This window comes from Cryptomeria japonica, chromosome 8 (assembly GCF_030272615.1).
Source record: "Cryptomeria japonica chromosome 8, Sugi_1.0, whole genome shotgun sequence".
NCBI lineage: Eukaryota > Viridiplantae > Streptophyta > Pinopsida > Cupressales > Cupressaceae > Cryptomeria > Cryptomeria japonica.
This window is the reverse complement of record NC_081412.1, coordinates 333182904-333199581: the sequence shown is the minus strand read 5'-3', so window position 1 is coordinate 333199581 and position 16678 is coordinate 333182904. Positions and strand designations below refer to the sequence as shown.

At 40.3% G+C, this 16678-nt stretch overlaps 1 protein-coding gene across 4 annotated transcripts in view; it reads right to left on the bottom strand.

Annotated features, from left to right (window-relative positions):
• LOC131061526 (valine--tRNA ligase, chloroplastic/mitochondrial 2) overlaps positions 1-16678 on the bottom strand; it is a 304617-nt gene that overhangs the window by 164280 nt on the left and 123659 nt on the right. For all 4 annotated transcript variants that reach the window (XR_009110548.2, XM_057995258.2, XM_057995259.2 and 1 more), the window contains exons 14-15: positions 16376-16590; positions 15564-15653 (exon numbers count right to left, since the gene is read on the bottom strand). Coding sequence is in view for 3 of the 4 variants with exons in the window: in XM_057995258.2 (XP_057851241.1) it covers positions 15564-15653; positions 16376-16590 (305 nt within the window). In the remaining variant the exon portion in view is untranslated. The remainder of the gene's footprint in view (positions 1-15563; positions 15654-16375; positions 16591-16678) is intronic.

Below are 16678 nucleotides of genomic sequence, written 5' to 3'. Positions count from 1 at the left end.
GAAGGAGCCTTCAAGGAACTGAAGGATCGACTGGTGAGTGCACCAATCCTGGTGTACCCAGATTGGAATAAAGAGTTTCATGTACATGTGGATGCCTCCAACTTTGCCATTGTGGCCACCCTCGCACAAGTGGGGATGCAGGGAATGGATCACCTTGCCTGCATCGCCAGCCGACTTTTGTCGAGGGCCGAAGAGAACTACATTACAACGGTGAGGGAGGCGCTCGGGATGATGTATGTCGTTCAAAAGTTTCGTCACTATTTGTTGGCCACCCCGTTCACGTTTTACGTGGACTACCAAGCATTGATGTAATTGGTAAATAAACCGATCATTCAGGGTCAGGTAAGTAGATGGCTGCTACTTTTGCAAGAATTCACCTTCACCATTATTGTGCGGCCAGGGAAGTCCCATGTGATAGTTGATCAACTGTCACGGATCAGGCCAGGGGAGCTAGTCTAAGGGGTAAATGAGGAATTTCCAGATGCGCACTTATTTCAGATTGCAGTACTACCATCATGGTACAAGAAGATCGGCCATGTGCCTCTCTACTTCCACATTTCCATAGGGGATGCTACTAGGGGAAGGACGAAAAGATGGTATTTCCTTCCCTTTGAGAGAACCCTCTAGCTACAAATCTGGCCTTGTGCTTTTCAATACTGCAATCTGCAGCATGTTTGATTTTAAACAGCCATTTTGGTGAAACAACTGATTTCTTAGTAGGCCTAGGAACGATCTCCCAAACATCATTCTTCATAATGGACTGTTACTCTTCAGACATGGCATCCTTCCATACTTGATGTTTAAGTGCATCTGATACATTGTTTGGTTCAGCTTTAGAGAGATCATTTATAAGAGCAACATAGCTAGTGAATTTATTAGGTCTTTTACTTTCCCTGAAGGTTCCTGACGGAGCAGCAAACTTCTGAACTTTTGCTACAGTCTTGGTGGCCCATAGTCTTTTCTTGAGGTTTTCTCTAGGTAGGATTGGAGTTTCACCTATAGTTTCCTCAAGATTCTCCCTCTGAAGCTCAGGAGTAGGATCTTCTTCTATGTTAGGAGTGGGGATATAGTTTTCAAGCTCTATTGTACTTAGGGCTCTTTTGAAAGCTAAATCTTCTTCAAAAATTACATCCCTACTAAGTTTAATATTTCTCTGACCATGTATATATATTCTATAGGCCTTGGATGTTTCACTATATCCTACAAGTATTCCTCTTTTTCCAGAAGGTTCTAGTTTTAGTCTTTTCTCTTTAGGTACATGTATATAGACAGGACACCCAAATATCCTAAGGTGGCTGATATCTGGCTTTAGTTTGGTAAATACTTCTTCAGGAGTTTTATCTTCAAGATGAGAGTGAGGACATCTGTTTTGTATATACACAGCAGTGTTAGTTGCTTCTGCCCAAAGATTGATATTTAGATTCTGATCAAGAATCATGACTTTGGAAGCTTCTACAATTGTCCTATTTTTCCTCTCAGCTACCCCATTTTGTTGAGGATTATAAGGTATTGTTAGCTCCCTCTTAATCCCTGAGTTTTTACAAAAATCTTTAAATAATTCTGGTGTGTATTCCCCCCCATTATCAGTCCTTAGGATTTTAATTTTATTTCCTAAGTGGTTCTCCGTCAGTGATTCTACTAAGGATCTCTTATGATTCTTTACACTTCAGAAAGTAGATCCAAGTTTTCCTAGAGTAGTCATCAACAAATATTACATAATACAAACATCCTCCTAGAGAGGGAACGGACATTGGTCCACATACATCAGAATGAACTAACTCTAAAACTTTGCTTGTCCTCCTAGTACTATTATGGAAGGCACCCTTGATATTTTTACCTAGGGGACATCCCTTGCATGCCTCTGAATGATATTGCTGCAACTTAGGTAAACCTGTGACAAGGTTTCCCATAGATGATAAAGCTCTATAATTCAGGTGGCCTAGTCTTCTATGCCAGACCTCATTTGCATTTGTTGCTTCATGAATTAGGGCTAGGTTGGGCTCTGTGCATAGCTCATACAAATAGCCTTGTCTTTGACCAATGACTTTAGCTTTCTTGATGGAAGAATTTCTTGGCCAAGCCAGCACCTTGTTCTCCATGAAGGTTACTCTGTATCCGTTATCTTTTAGGGCTAATATGGAGACTAGATTTCTCTTGATGTCGGGGACATATAGTACTCCTTCGAGTTGCAACGATATGTCTGTCTTCAGTTTGATGGTGCAGGAACCAATTCCTCTAACTGGATGTGAGGAATCATCTCCGATGGTTACTTCCTAATCATTATCCTCTGTAATGGAGTCTAGCACTTCTCTAAACCCTGTAATGTGTCTGGATGAACCACTGTCGATCACCCAGGAGTTAGATTTATTTGATGCATGGCTTGTAAGTGCTGAGTAGAGGACATAGTTCTGGGAGTCATCTTCTCCTTTAGATTTTCCTGCTCTGGCAAATGTGGCTTGTTTGGCTCTCTCTGGACATTTTGCAACGAAGTGTCCGAACTTATCGCACCTATAGCATTGAATATGTGATAGGTCTCTCTTTGAAGTGTTCTTGCCTTGATGACCCTTCCTCTTCCTAAATTGCTTCTTCTTAGTTGTCTTATTTGTGTTAGTATTTAGAACTTGAAGGTCTTCGTCTATGTTCTTTTGTTTTATTCCAATCTTGTTCAATCTTGATTCTTCTTGGAGACAATCGTCCCTTAATCTTTCAAACTTAGGATACTTGGACCTTGGACTGATGCCTTGGACGAATGTACTCCATCCACTAGGCAACCCATCTAGAGCAATGAGTGTTAACTCTTTGCTTTGGATCTCGTAATCCAGAGTTGCTAGTTCGTCTCTTAGAATTGATATCCGCATAAAGTAGGCGTTGATTGTCTCCCCCTTGTTCATGGTGATATGATTTATTTCTCGTTTTAATGCCAGAGTTCGACTTGCATTTGATATCTCAAATGTGCTTTCCAGTGCTTTGAACATTTTATACGCTGTCTAATGTTTTCTTATGATGGGCATTATGTTGTTTCTCACCCCATCAACTATTATTTTTATGGCCTTGTCATTTCCCTCAATCCATGCTGTTTTGTTAGGTTCATTTTCAGGTTGGTCATTTTTAGTTTGAACAAATGAATCTACTTTGTTCTCTTTTAAGATCATCTGGATTCTGAACTTCCAAGCTCAAAAATCATCGCCACCTCCGAGTCTGTCTTCAAATCTGATAGCACTGGCCATTGGAGAAATGTGATGTAGTATATAACCTTGTTCTTAAATTATTCACAAAATTGAATAGCCTCAAGTTCGATCAACGTGGCTCTAATACCATGTAAAAGTTATTGCAATTTCCAATTTAATGAACAAGTTATATGCTAGATGGTATATTTAAGATTTTGGTATTATTATTATGACAATAATATGATCGTCTTTCTTTTCTACGCGTATGGAGGATGAACATGTATCGATTTCAATGTCATTGCTTTTCTTTTGAATGATGTATATATAGTAAAGCAATCACGATCAAGTGGCACCTTGATCGGACATGTCTTTTAGACATGTCCGACCAAGATGTCACTTGGTCGTGACTGTCTACCGATTCACTCGGTGTTTATGATAACTTAATCGGTGCCATTTGTAAATGATAACAGATCGATATAAACACACCCGATAATGAATCGGTGTCAAAGCAAACAAGCCCGATAACTAATAGCATTGATGAGTAAACCAAAACAGAATGGAGGAGATTAATGAGTTAGGAAAATCTTATCTTGCAGAAGCTACTAATGCATTAACAATAACATCCGGATAGACCATCCCTCAAGACTGGCTAATTGCTCGTGCACAGCGGAAAGCATCCGTCAAGCCGAATATCAATTTGGAGGATATCTTTTCTCGCATTGGAGAGATAAAGTCTAAAGCTAAGAAAAAGCCCAAGACCTACTCCCGGATCACTAAAGATGAGCAAAGGAACCGCACCATCCATATCGCTACCCCACCTGTCGATAAGCCAACAGATCAAATTGCATTGGCCAATTATAGCATTGCAACCATCCCGATAGGGCGAGCCACCAAAGAGTAAGAAAGGGAAGAGTTCAACGATTCCGTGCAGAATATGCTCAGACAACTCAACGAAATAATTGTTGAGAAAAATATGTACCGACTTCGTGCTGAAAAAGCTGAGGGATATATTGATCCCCTGCTAGAACCAAAGTTCAAAAACTCAGACTCGCCACGGACTCGGCCAACCAAAAATTTGGACTCAGACTCGGACTCGTGAAAGACTCGCGAAAGACTCGGCAAGAACTCGGCAAAAAAAAAAAACTATAGTTTTACAATTACACAAAGAAATTCATGCATTTAGAGAACATAGGAGCCATAATTGAAACATTACACGTCATATGATCTACAAACGCACAATATTTGAAATTTGAAATACTAAATCTAAATACCCAGATTTCTTCAATGCTAATTATGTTGTTATATGGAGCCTAATCAGACTCGGATGTTAAATTTTCACTACTTCCATCAGTGCAGTTTCCCCCTATATTTTTCAACGGGGGTTTGGGGGCAGCGCCGCCAATTTGGGGTCAAGGGGCATCGCCCCTTGCAGGGTCAAGGGCCAGCCAAATGAAGACAAAAAAATAAAAATAAAACCCAATTTTAAAGGTTGGATGACGTTTTTTCTGGGTCGCGCGAGTCCATCTGAAAGACTCGCGAGTCCATGCAAAAGACTCGTGCGAGTCCTTGCAAAAGACTCACGAGTCTTTCAGATGGACTCGCCATGACTCGCCTCGCGAGTCCATGGCGAGTCGACTCGCGGCTCCCAAGGACTCGCGAGTCCGTGGGGAGTTCGCGACGAGTCCGCGATTTTTTGAACTACGGCTAAAACCATTGCAACATGCCCCTGAATACCATGTTCCCCCATTGGCATTGGCGCAAAGGACTACAAAAGAGTTTGAAGCAGTACATGATATCGCCAAAGCTGTCAAGGAATGGATTCAAGACATTAAGGATAAGGGAGAGCGGATCATTGAAGATGTAAAGGAAATGGGCCACCACTGAGAGACCATACTTGTCAAATTGTTAGAGGTAAAGGAGTGTTTCAGGGTCCATGGGGTGGTTGGTACAATTCTTCCCGTCATGAGGGCTCTTTTCTGGACCCACACACAAATTCCCACATTGTCCGCTATCCTGGATCCTTATGACATCAGCGTTTTTAAACAATAGTACTGGACTGCCAACATGAAGAATGACACAAAAGACACCATTAATAAAGAGCAAGAGGAATGCGAGGAAATTTTGAAAATCATGAGAGATCTTGGTGGAAAGATCCTCCGATCAATGGTTCTAGGCTGGAAAAATAGTTTGTCCGATGATCAAGTACAACCAGATTGGGAGGATAGATTGAGAATTGATAAGGTCGCATACAACCGTGGAGGACCTAGAATTTGCCAGTGGGTTGCATTTGGACATATTAAGTTTTGAGGCTCATTGGTCCGACTGGAAGGATGGGTTAAAGCATGTGGATCACCACTTGGAGGGTATGCAATATAAAATACGCCATCCTACCATGCCTCAAAGCAAGGTGTTGTTCTAGCTATGCATCAGATTTCAAGAATATGTTCGGGCAGAGCGTACAACAGGTCGGGACATCTGGAAGGAGTATTTGCACAACGAGGATGATTTTTTGGAAAAAGGGTCTACAGCAGAAAAAGAGAAAGTGCTTTCATAAAGTGCAAGTTTCTTTTAAAATCTTAAAAAGCACTTTTTAGGCATGTGCACTTTTTGGAGCAGCTTTTTGGGTAGTTATTAATTACCTTTTTGGTAGTTATTGTTTCTCCTTTTGTTGTTGCTGATATTTTGCCTCCCATTTATGGGTATGGGCAGTTTTGATAGAGGATGAATCTGGCCCACTTGTTTAAGTTTAATCTTGGCCATTCATCCGTTTTTGGAATTCTACATAAAGGAATTTGTTCCTCTTTGTAAAGAGAAAAAACAAAGATTGTTGCAAAAACTCTGGCAAAATGCATATAGGATTTGATAGATGTTAAAGTTGTGTTTGCTTTACTGTGAGTGCATGGTCCTCTTCTCCATTTATTTCATATTTCTGCAACTGTATTTAATTTCAGACAGTTATTTATGCATATATTTGATGGAAAATCTTGATTCATACCATTAGAAAATAGTTGATTATTGTTTCCTCTACATGGTTAGTCTGAACCCCTTTTGTGCTAAGTTCGGTTATTAGATTTGGATAAATAGGTGTAAGAGTCTATCATTCATATCTAAATAGCTTGAAAATTCGAAACTCTTGAATGATTGCACTGGTTTTTACCTACTTGTGCTAATTGGCTGGCAAAGTAATTTCTAGTTATATTAAGACTTCCGTCTATGTGTTGAAATATGTTGTCTTAGTTAGAATTAGTTAGTTGTTCTTATTCACTCTTTATCTCTCTCTCCTTTTTTCCTTTTCATTAAAGAAACCATCCAGTCAAGCTGAAATAACATCAATTAGAAGCATAATCAGATGATATAGGATTGTAAACTCTAGGGAACCCATATGAAACCAATTCCGTCTAGCCATAAGTCCCCTTTGTGTTTCCAACAAAACACATCAAACTACTAAGCTATCCTGCAGTCAAGACCTGACAACCAAAACATTGAGGTCATCCCCAATGATCAATTTAACATAGCATTAGGGATTTCCTTATCTCAAGAGAGGATAGGATTCTTAGCAATTCTATTCTGCGTTGGCCGGATGAGGTCGTAAGTTCTGCGACTTTAGACACGTCAACAGTTCCTCAGGTCAATCACATACTTATGGCCTTCACTCTCAATCGAGAGTGTATTCTTCTTCCAATTATGATTGTCTCTGGCCATGATCAACCATCCCCTTCCGAGGAGGGCGTCGTACACTTCCTCTCTAGTGGAATGACCACTAAGTCCAGAAGGAATTGTTGTGTACCAATCACCACCTTTTGTGCCATGAGAAACCCGAGGGGTTTGATGTTGTGCTAATCCGCACCAACGAGGTGGAATGTTGGTGGCCAGAGGGTAGGCCTGCCAAGACTCCTCCAAGTTTCTTCCGGTAGCACGTTGACGCCAGACCCGCCATCCACAATGGTGTTTGTGAGCTTCTGCCCCATTATCTCCATCTCTACCACAACAGGTTTCCATCCAATGCTTACGATTAGCAGCATAGGATCTATGGCATCCATACCAGGTTCCGTCACTGGAGCCATACTAGATAGTTTTGTCGTCGTTCGGTGTTCCTGGTCGGCAGTGGTGGCACCGGTTGCATTTGTCAAGGCCATCCTCAACTGCGGCATGGTATGTAGGAGGTCGGATACCCGTACGGGTATAGTGGTCTGTAACATCTACTTAATGATAGTTTTTTCCGATCTCGACCAAAGTGGACTACTGGCAGCAGGGTGCGAGGCCCTCTGTTCTTCTACCATCGCACATTCAATGTTTGGCCTAGCCTCCCGGAGTCTTTCCTTCTCCGTGCGAGGGACAGGGTACGTGGTTTTCTTACTTTGCAATATTGTGATTACCAGTACACCTTCCTCTGGTTCCTCATGTTTTCCTGGACCGCACCATTTGCACAGCAAACTCCTTGCATTATCTCCATTTTGACATTCCCGCACAAAGTGACCCTATTCGTTGCATTTCCGACATTGAATCATGGGTCGTCCTTTTGCATCGTACTAAATTCTACTCCTCGACGTGTTATTGTTGGACCTGTTCTTACCCTGTTGGTTGTTTCGATACCCTCCAGGAGAGGCGTCTAAGTTTGCTGCCGACTTCGGAGGTGTCGCTGGCAGAGTGACTTAGTCAGGCTGGGTGTAGAGCACCTGGGTGCTTTGTGCTTTCAGGTTGTATGGGCATTCCTTGATGGAATGTCCCATTACTTGGCAGATGTCACAGAAGGCTTTTCGAGGGCAACTCCCCTTAGTGTGCCCTTCTGTCTTACAGTCGGTGCACCATAGTTCCTTTCTTTCCTTGCCATTTTCTTTGTCAGCCTTTAGTTCGTTCATTATTATCATCATATCCCTTCGAAGTGCTTGTACGGTCTTAGATTCCTCGTCACTGTCTTCATTCGTACTATCACCATCACTCACCCGACGCTTCCCTCGGGATGTCTTATTTTCACTCTCAATATCCATCGCATGATTGTATGCTTCGTCACATGAGGGCGGAGGGACCACCTTCATCTTCCGTCTGAGGGACAGTACCAATTCTTCGACAAACCATCTCTTCTTCAAGCCATCAGCCCGCTGGTTCTCCATTTTGTTGAGCAGTTCCCTCAACCTTTTGTTGTAGGCCCGCACACTTTAACTTTTTCCCTGCTTGGTATTGTAAATCTCCGCCACGATTTCATTGTCATCCCATAGGAGTTTAAACTCCTCTCGGAAAACCTTCTTCAAGTTGTTCCATGATGTTTTATACTGGGCATTCAGGTCCGTATACCAGTCAATTGCTATTCCTCACAGGGTGGACGGAAATGCCTTCAACTAGTAATCCTGGTCGTCTTGGCCATTTGCCTCCCAAATGGTCACGCATGTCTTACAATGTCGTACAGGGTCCTCCAAGCCGTCATCCATGAACTTTGGAAGCTTATGTTTCTCTAGAGTGTGTGCCATTGTCTTTGTCTGGAGGGTTTTATGTAGTGCCTAGAAGTTATTATATGCTTGGAAGGTATTATGTGTCTGGAAGGTACCGTACGCGTTTGACCTGGTTGGACCGTATTGCTCCGTCCACGAGCCTTCTACGCGTCCACTCCTGTCCTCAAAGCTTTGGTCACCCTCGCTTGTCCCTCCTTCCCGAGGTTTCTGGGTCTGACCCTCCTATTTTGGTTTCCTCCGTCAAGGGCAAATTCCTAATGCGAAATAATGTCGTTTAAAAAATATTGGCGATCTCTTCGTGCAGATCACGTACCGCCTCCTCTCCTTTTTCAGAATACTCCGACAGACTGCTCTACGACTCAACTCTAGAGTCTTCTTCACTCGACGTCTTGTGTGGGGCATAGTCGGCGAGATACTCCTCTGCTACATCTGGAAGTGGTGGGTTCCTGGCGACCTCCTCCAACTCCTTCCGCGTACACGGTCTCTGTCTCTCCCGACTACGACTCCGACTCACACTCTGACTTCTGCTATGTTCCTCAGGGCTCTTTGAGTAAGCAACTTCCCTTAGCCGTCGTCTTCGCTCGGCATGTTCTTTCATGCGGAGGGATCTCCGTACGGTTCCCTCGCCTACTCCTTCGGTGGTAGAGGTACGTCTGTCTTTGTTTGGCCGTAGGGGCATTAAGTGTCAGGGGTACGGCGTCGGCTTGTATCCCTTTCCTTTTCCTCCCTACGGTTCCGCTCTTTGTACCTTTGGAGTACTTGTTCCCGACAGAGTTCCTGTGCAGTTTCCTCTCTTTGGTCTTGGAGTGCAATCAGATTTTTGGCGGGCAACCTTGGAATGCTCTCGAGCATATCAAAGACGGGAGTGTTGACAATGAGTTCACCACGTACCGTGCCTTCAGAGACGGCTCTCTCCTGAGCCTTTCTCTGCACGTACTGCGTGACCGACACGTCCCACAACTCTACCAAGTCTGTCGTCAACTGATCCTCTCGTACCTCTTCCTCGGTACTTCCTACGTGTGTGTTACTCTCTACGACAGTTAATTGCTGGTTGAACGGCCGACCCATTAATTCCTTCCGCCTGCAGCCATAGTTATCTCCAGGTTCAAACAGGCAATGGCGCCAAAATGTTTAGTCCTTACGGTGAGGTTGGTATACTTACGGATAAACAGAGATATTTTTCCACACGTACCAACAGCTCATATAACAAGAACATTCATGTGTATTAAAGCATAGATAACAATTATAGAACAGTTGTGGCAGAATGATGATATCTTTATTCGATTCCAAAATATGCCAGTACAATGCTAACTTGTCAAGGTTCCATCCATACATTATATAGACCCGACAGTTGGCCAAGTTGACAACCATCACTAACTACCAACTACCCCACGGGAACCTCTCGACAACTCATACATAACAAAACATAAAACACCCGAACCAACTATAAACTAAAATGCGTTATTGACCCTTAACAAGTACGCCTAGGAGACATAAAGTTGGGCGCCAAGTCTGGAGGGGGACATGAAATGAAATGAAATGAAAAGGTTGGACTTTGGACGCCATTTTGATTTGAATTTGAGCTTCAAGTCTATAAATATGAGTGCTAGGACTCACATTGGATCTTTTGAACAAATCATAACGAAATGCTACCAAAATATTAAGTGAAGCTTCGGGGAACGCTTACCTCCTAGCCATAGTTCGATTTCTTGCTTGCAATACAGCAACTAGTCGAGCTAGAGACTGTTCTTCATTCAGAGGAGTGGATTGAAGATGATAATGCAGATTTTTGTATCAGTTTTCAGTTGTGTCGAAGTGCTTTTTAAATGTCCAAGTTGCTGGTCGTGTGGAAGTGCTGAAGGATGTTTGTCTTCATTAGTCATCGTGTGTTCATCTGTGCGTTCTGGGTATTTTCTCTAAATCTTTATTGACCCTTGGTGATATTTTCCTACAAATTTGTAGAGTCTAGTTTGCTCACTTGAATTTTATAATGCAAAATCGCCCCATGCTTGGCCGTACCATGCTAAGGCTGCCTTGGGTTGCGTGCAGATCTGTTTGGGCAATTTTTGTGGTGGTTTGGTGTTCTTAGTCTAGTCACCTTCCCTCTGGCAATTGTCTGTTTAATTTCTTGTGTCATTCAGTGTTGTTTCAGCGAACTTGTGAGCATTTCTGTGGGGTTTGTAGTGGCTGTTTTGGTGTTTTATGCTTGCTGGAAAGAAATATCAGAATTGGAGTTTGGTGTTTAGGAATTATCTTTGGGTGTGTTTGAGTTTGTTCTGTGTGGTGAGCATAGAAGTTTTTATCAGTAGTTGACAGTAACATTCCTATTCTCTCATATTGCTACATTGTAAAAGTTGGCTAGTAGTACTAACAGATTCTTTCTGGATTGTGCATCTTGACCTATTGAAAAGTGGAAGAGGCTGGCTTGCCGCCTATATTACTATCCTCCCACTACATAAGCGGTAGAGCTGATTGTTAATTTTATTTCTAGTCCTCTCGCTGCATAAATGATCGAGTGGTTGTTTGCTTCAGTTCTTGGCTTGTTCTTGGTTGGTTTACCAACTTGTTATCTGCATTTCTATCAACCGCTGGATAAGCGGAAGGGGCTAGCTTGCCGCCCAAGCATTGTAATATTTCTAGTTATTTGAAGCAAACGATCCCCTCAACACTGTATGCTCTCACCTTCCTATATTGGGCTCTTGGTGACCAGAAAGTGGAAGGGTTACAATTTCAGCATTATTGTATTTCCATTTCTCATCCTTAATGGGTTCTTGTTGTTTTGTAACTGGAAATTAATTAAAAAAAAATTGTGGGGACACTACAGTGTCAAATTATCATTTTATTATTGAAAAGGTCATTTTTGGAGCAACAGAGGAGTGGATGACATCAGCATATGCAAAGAACACTGCAGTGATTGAGAAGGCTGATCAGATTTTTGAAGAGCATAGCTTTTGGCAACTGGCCAAAGAGATTGTGCGGGTAATTATCTATTATATTTTTCATTTTTGTTCTCATTTCCATTTCATTTCATTATTTTTATTCTCATTTGTTTATGTAAAACTTAAAACTTAAAGCTTAATGTTGCAACTTTCAACTTGTGATCACAGTTCATAGAGCCTCTTGTTGTTCTCCTACGAGTTGCTGATGGAGAGAAGCCCACAATGGGCTACATTTATGAGGGCATGGACAGAGTGAAGGAGGCCATTAGAGCCATTTATTCAGGGAATCAGGCTAGGTATGGTCGCATATGGGAGGTCATTGATCGACGATGTCACAATCTGCTCAACACGCCTATACATGCAACTGCCTACTACCTTAATCCGGCGTTCCAATTTCGCCCATATTTCAAGGCCGATGACGAGGTGTGGAGAGGTGTGGAGTGGGATCTGCTAAGTTATAGAGCGAATGTCATCTGATTCATCAATTGCAGCACACGTAGTCCTTGAGATAAAGAAGTTTAGGAATGCACACGGAGACTTCTTTTCACGAGACATATGCAAGCAAAACCGGACACAAATGATGCCATGTAAAAATCTAATCAAGATCTATGATTCTATTACCATTATCATAAACTCAGAATTATAGAATAGATTCACGGAATGATTTTTATTATTTTTTGTTTCAGATGCATGGTGGGAGATGTTTGGTAATAAGGTGCCAAATCTGCAGAATATTGCAGTTCGTATCTTGAGCAAGCCATCTAGTGCTTCAGGATGTGAGCGCAATTGGAGCATGTTTGAGCATATTCACTCCAAAAGGCGCAATAGGTTGGCGATGCAAAAGTTGAATCATCTTGTGTTTGTTCATTACAACCTTCGCCTCCATCGTAGACAAATCTTGGGCACTAACACATCTCCTATCACTTTAGAGGAGGTTGATCAACAAGGAGAGTGGAACACTAACTTGATGATCCTGTCTTCAGTGATGATGACATAGAATGGGTTGATCAAGTGGCTCGAGAGGCAAAGGCAGTAGCAATCGCAGAGGAGGCTAAATCACGAGGAGACCCATTGGAGGACCCCAAGATCGAGGATGATGTGGATGAGGATATGGATGTCACTGAGCTTGAGCCTAAGCCTCAAACACAAGCAGAGATCATGGCTACAGAACGTTCTAGGACCTATCTTAGGCGCACACGTAGGACAATTGCGGGGTCCACTGATATTGAAATGATATATGTTTCGAACTTTTGATGGCATGGATTTCATATTCCATGAATTTTGTAGACATTTGACACAATCTATATTTCTAATGTGTTATTTAGTTTAGCTTATTTCCTTCAACGCAAGCCTAAAATTTGCATTCATACTTATGTGATCAATGTAAACTTGTGTATGTGCTTCTATTTGATGAGATTATATTGTCTTTAATGTTTATTTATTAAAAAATGCACGAAAAAAGTTTAAAATCGCTAAAAATCTTTGAATTTCTTGGGTTTTTCAATTTGCTGAGACTTGGCTGAGTCTGGGCGCCGAGTCCGAGTTCGAGTCAAAAATCAGCTTGCCGAATCCGAGCCAAGTCTGAGTCTTGTAACTTTGATTTGATTATTAGCATAGTGGTGTATTTTGAACTTAATTACTGCTGCATATATGTATATATTTTATTTTTTTATATGTTTTTGCATGAACAAACCCAAAATGAACCCAACCCCAAAAAAACATTTTAACCAAACCCGCAAACTGAACCCTTGAACCCAAACCTAAGCCCAAACCAAAACCAGCAACTTAGTATATTCAATCTATTTTTTTATTTCGTATCTTGCTTATAACTTATCTTTCAAATGTCCTTCCTTTTATATATTTCTCACGTATTATTATAGTTATATGGTGTGTCATAGCATCTTGTAATAGTAAGTTGAAAGATGTGATGTCCCCTATCAGTAATGTCCCTTATGACCATAATTGTCTTAATAATTTATTAAATTACTAGTTTCTAAGCAATGGGGACAATCATGAATGAAACTCATTAATTTAAATCATCTGATAACCATATTCATCTGTAGAATGCGGAAATTTATTCATAGTGGTAAAGGAATTGTACCTTATATCTTGTGATGATGGCTGAAGGAAGAATTGACCTGCAAGACAGATGTATACCAAGACAGCCTACATACATGACATTCATGAATCAATCATCATTATTATATTGAATTGCAGATTAGGAAGAAGATAGAACACGCTAAAGGTCCGAAGAAAGCCTAGGATGGTGATCCTGCCGCATCCAAGGGATGGTTACTCTCAACCCCCTTGCTAGATGGGTGGCACTCCCATGCCTCCTGAACCTGTACCGCTGTGAGAGGACTGCAGGGAAAGACGGTGTTTGGCTACTTGACTCCCGGGTTCACTGACCGCAAGAGCCCCTCGCTGCCACTATCCACCGAGTCCAGTGCTCCTCTCACTAGTGCCAGACAATGGACATGAACATCTATTGATTGTACATAATTCAAACTACAGACGCAAGAACAGTGAGCTAATTCTCATCGTACAAGGTCACAGTTGCATATTTAGGCACCACATATAATTATAGTAATAGTTGCAGAACAGAGAAACAGAATTCTATATGTCTATCCTGTATTGGTGAAAACATGAAGAGACTACGTACAGTTTGTGAGAAGAAGAATGGTTTGCTTCAGGAATGGTTGCATTATTTCTTATTGGCAGCTTGTGATACCGTGGCAAGGTTTGTTGTCTTTTAGCCGTTTTCGTCTTCTTCCTGTGCGTGGTATAATCAAACTCAAGCTGCCCGTTAATATTCCCAGTTTCCTTTGGCAGTATATGCTGAAGTGGAAGTGTAGGGCCCGATACTGTCTTCTGTGATAGTCTCTTTTTCTTCCCTATATCCCCCGATAATGCTCAAAGCGCTTTGCTTAAATATCTCATGGTTCGTTGGAAAGAGACATCTTTCCAACGGACACCCCCTTTGCAAATGTAGCGACTCCCTAACTAAATACTTTGTTGGTTTAAATTAACGTATGTATTAATTATGGTTTCTTTTATACATGTATGCAAAGGCAGACAAATCTGACATGTGTCAAATTTGGTCTGTCATTAGGTGCATATTTAATAGTTACTTAATAGTAATTAATATTGATTGCCAATCAATATTTTATAAGATAATTTATTATTATGGAGATAAATGGTTATAAGATAATTTATTATTATAGAGATAAATGGTTATTCATTATTCAATAGATATAAATAAATGGATGATTAATCAATATTAAATAAGTGTATTGATATTTAATTCAATTTAATTTTTATGTTTATTCTTTTGTATTTCAAATTTATTATTATTATTTATTATTAATATATATTTCAAAGAGGGGACATTACAAAAGAATAATTTAGTTATGAATGATTCTCTTTTCTCAGCAACTACCTTTAGAGTGTCATATCTCATGGCATGCATTCTCTCACATGATATTCCTGGGCATTCTTACAAAGTCTTTGACCATTCATTTTTATTTTTTTTGAAACCATAAGATTGTGTGTTTTGGTGGAAGGTTGTCACATGGTACATATATCCTCCTTAATGCAAGATAGCTTTTTAGTTTGATATGGACTTTGTTCTCCATTATTTAAAATGTCTTTTTCATTGTATGACAAAATGGGAATGTGTTTAGCTTTTATGCAAAACGTCAAATTTTTCATGCTTCTCATAATGCACAAATTTCAATATGCACGAGACCTTACACAACTGTACTATGGACACTAAAATGGTATAGTATAGTCTGAGTTTGAGTTATAAATAAAAGTCTAAAGATTGTTTCACTTGAAACAATAAACATTTTTGGTTTTAAATGGAGCCAATCAAAAGAAGAAAATATAGATTCCTTTGGATTGCTTTACTATCATTTAGACACATATCTTTCCCTTAACATATTTACGGGCTTAAGAAAAGAGAGAACAAAGTTTCTTCAGTTATCTATTCCAAAAAGAAAAATAAATACCCAGTTTCTAGCACAGTTGTTGGATAGAAGCGCACAAAGTCTTCTGATCTCTTGTTGGGCCAGCCAAGAGTGCTGAATGGCCAGAGTCCACTGTTCAAGATACAAGAAAATAGATAATAAGAATCATCTAGAAACTATAGAATAATATTAAAAATAATTATAGATCCAATTTACTATAATGTCAAAAACATTAATATAGTAATAAAAAAGGAAATTTACAAAGGACATAGAATAAAACAACATTCACTCAATGCATATGAGTGAGAATGATAACAAACTGACAACTATGCCAAACAGTGTAATCTACATTATGCATGACATTGTGGTCAGGTGATCCAAAAAGAACAATCACTGTAAACAGTCACACCGATTGACAAACCTCATAATTTGTAAAATGTAATGTAGTCTACCTAAAATACCCACAAACATACACAATCTTACTAGGATACATGTATTTTAAAGAGCAACTATTAAATCATGATTTGTAAGCAACAAAACCTACTTATAAAACTTTGGGTTATCCAATCTCAATGCCAAGAACAATGATTACAGAAAACTAAACAAGTGAAACAAAGGTTTGTTCAAGTGCAGGGTGAAAAGATGGTAGACAAAGACAAATGTTTCAAAAGATTCAAATAAACTATCAAGAAACAACGACACAAACTACCTAAATACAGGATATCTAAATGGAACTAAGCCCTTGAGAAAGAGAGGGGTATTCAAGGCATGTAACCAAATTCCTAGCTAAATATATTCTCAAAAAATAACAACATTCATGATAAAGAAATGACCAAATAGTTTCAGATAACAACCTTGAAAACCATGTGTCAAGGACATCAGAATCTTGCTCTAAGTGAACAGTTTCACTATATTTTTCAAAAGCCTTTTTATATGCCTCTGCCTCATTACGGGCAACAATGTATTCCCCTTCTCTTTCTTTAACATGCCAAACAGGAATGCGATGGCCCCACCAAAGTTGCCGGCTAATACACCAGTCTTTTATGTTTGAAAGCCACTGATTGTAAGTCTACTGCCAATGACAAATCATTCATAAATGGAATATTACTTAAATCATATTTAATTGCAGAGATTATAAATCATCCCACCAAATATAA